The sequence below is a fragment of the Montipora foliosa genome, unplaced genomic scaffold, assembly GCF_036669935.1.
Source record: "Montipora foliosa isolate CH-2021 unplaced genomic scaffold, ASM3666993v2 scaffold_70, whole genome shotgun sequence".
NCBI classification, from domain to species: domain Eukaryota; kingdom Metazoa; phylum Cnidaria; class Anthozoa; order Scleractinia; family Acroporidae; genus Montipora; species Montipora foliosa.
The window spans coordinates 50001-52500 of NW_027179819.1; the positions used below are offsets into that span (position 1 = coordinate 50001).

General features: G+C 37.1%; 1 protein-coding gene across 1 annotated transcript in view; it reads left to right on the forward strand.

The window, feature by feature from the left end:
- Positions 1 to 2500, forward strand: part of LOC137990216 (AP-1 complex subunit mu-1-like) — a 25246-nt gene that overhangs the window by 22574 nt on the left and 172 nt on the right. Inside the window, exon 5 of the mRNA XM_068835648.1 lies at positions 2254 to 2500. This exon is cut by the window's right edge and continues 172 nt beyond it. Coding sequence (XP_068691749.1) covers positions 2254 to 2305 — 52 coding nt within the window. The 3' untranslated portion in view covers positions 2306 to 2500. The remainder of the gene's footprint in view (positions 1 to 2253) is intronic.

The following is a 2500-nucleotide window of genomic DNA, read 5'->3' on the forward strand; positions in this document are numbered from 1 at the left end:
CTTCCACTTTACAGTGTGGACACTGTAACTATGAATGGTTGAGACTTTTTTTCAGGTTTTTCCCCAACACTGACCAATCAGAAATGTCCTGGAAAACAATAACTTTGACATTCTTTTGCGACGCCCAATCATAAAGCTGGCTTAAATTCTAAGCAAGTCATGAACTACGGACCAGCCAATTCCGAGACTAAGAACGATTTCTTGGTCAGAATTTCTTTTCGTAATGGATCGAATTGGAACGCATAATAGAAGGCTTCCACCAACACTGCCCAGTTATGTGTCAAAGTCAACGCACCTTCATCGAAATTATCTGCACCTGCCATCTTCTTTTCAAGAAAGAAAGTTTCCCATCATAAAAGTCAAGATTTGAGTGTGTGAGCTATCAAGGGTTTGAGTTGCCAGGGGTACATGTATGTAAATGTGAAATGTATGGCAAAAAAGTCTACATGTACATGTAGATCTTTATCGAGTTATTGCTCTTGATGTTTGAGTTGCAGGAAAACAAAATGTGTTGAAGTTCTATTTGGTTATTGACAAAATGCCAACACTTCTCATCTCATCAAATGAACAAACATGTCCATTAGTTACCTCGTACCTTGTGTGCCGTCAATGCAAACTGAAACCCCAGGGAAATATGAAATGACAGGAATTTTAAACTAATTTCAATGTAATAAATTATGTTGATATACAGTATGGCATTCTGTAGTTGTCTTTACAGCTGATATCCCTTCAACAGAACTGGAAATTGTAGCCATTTTAGTTTGTTTTTCTTTGTTCCTGGGGGAAGCAGAAAAAAACGTAACGTGTCTTTTTACCAGCTTGTAAACAGGTGATGATTGACTTTCAGAAATACCACTCTCTGGTTTCTCTGCCGGTTTAGTCACCATTTCACCGCTATTTTCAGTCAAGAAAGCTTTAACAGATTAATAATAACATTGTTAAAACTTTCTTTTGTTACAGTCCAACGGGCCTTACCATGGCCACCTGACAAAGTTTTTTTTTTTTTACAAATTGTCTGCCAATCAGGATGTGTAAATTTGATTGACAGTGACGCTTCCTTGCAAAATTCGCACTGTTGTAGGTTGATCATCATTGCCTGGGTTTTTGAGTTGACGTATTTATACGTAATTTTCAAATGTGAAAATTTGTTGGGTGGCCAGGGTAAGGCGTGTTGCACTGTAAGTCCATTTTTGAATTTTTGTTGCTATACACAATAATGTTTATTGACATACAGTAGATTGACAAACAGGTCTCAAGAAAACGACCAACAATTCTTCCACATTTTCACATTCTTGACGGTCTTTGGTAGTGTCCAGCCTGTCTAAAACAGCTTTTCTCCTCTTATCAGCATTGAGTTCTTTCCAGTTGTGATTATTTAATGAATACTAACAATACTTGCGCAATACAGTGTACATTACGTACGTAACATGGCCCGCACTGGATGCAATTTCTCTCAAGTTTGGTGATTAAAAAACACTCAAATTTTAGTGTTTTGGTCGGAGTTGTCCCATTCAGTGCCATTTAACCTGGCTGCAGTCGTGCGGAATACACAAAAATTATCTTTTCGCACCAAAAATTGAGGCTCTATAGTATTTTAAATCCCTGCAAGTGGAAACAAGTCAACTTGCTGCTTGCTGTTGTGACACTCGCACAACTTCATCACTCGGCTCAAAGAAGTTGACTAGTGGCAATTAAGTCTAAATTATACTTGGTTACCATAATTATTTTGAACCTTGTTTCAGGCAATTGAATTTTTTTTAGAACTGAAAACAATTGAAAGCCAATCAGTTTGAAAAGGGATAACTATATTGCAATGCAAGAAGTGTATTTACCGCTGAAGTTAAAGTGCATGTAAAATATTTCTGTTCCTTTTGTAAATCTCCCCATCCAAAGCAAACATGTCACCATAGTTCCCAGAATTTTGCTTTTTCTGTGCTGTGCAAGTCTCATAAACTTGGCAGAACTCAGTAATTTGGACCCATGACTGTTATGTGAGAGGCATGGGTCCATTCTCGATTTCACATTCCAAACTGCTTTGCATTCTGTTTTCGAAGAAATTTTGCATCGCAAAGCAGTTTGTGAGGTAAATAGATGATGGACCCATGACTGCTGGTTTTGATAACATTGCGCATCTTCACAGGCAGATAAAAAGCAAAATTTTGAGGTAAGTATGGTATTAAGAAACATGTTTTCTTTTGATATTAATGTTGAGTTTAGTTGTACTTTAAAATTAATTTTGTTTTACCTTCACAGGCCAGGCAGTAGACCTTGGAATCCCACAACATCGGTAAGGAGTGAACTGTGACTGTCTCTGAGCACTGACTTTTAACCTTGACAAGGAAAAAGTCCTGATATCACAAGAAAATTCAAACAACTTAAATATTGTGGAAGATTTGAAATAACTGAAATAAATGGCCATTTCTCTGCTTTTAAAATATTCTTCCAACTACCTTTGATGTAATTATAGAGCAGGTGATGATGAAATGTTAGCCCCATCAGG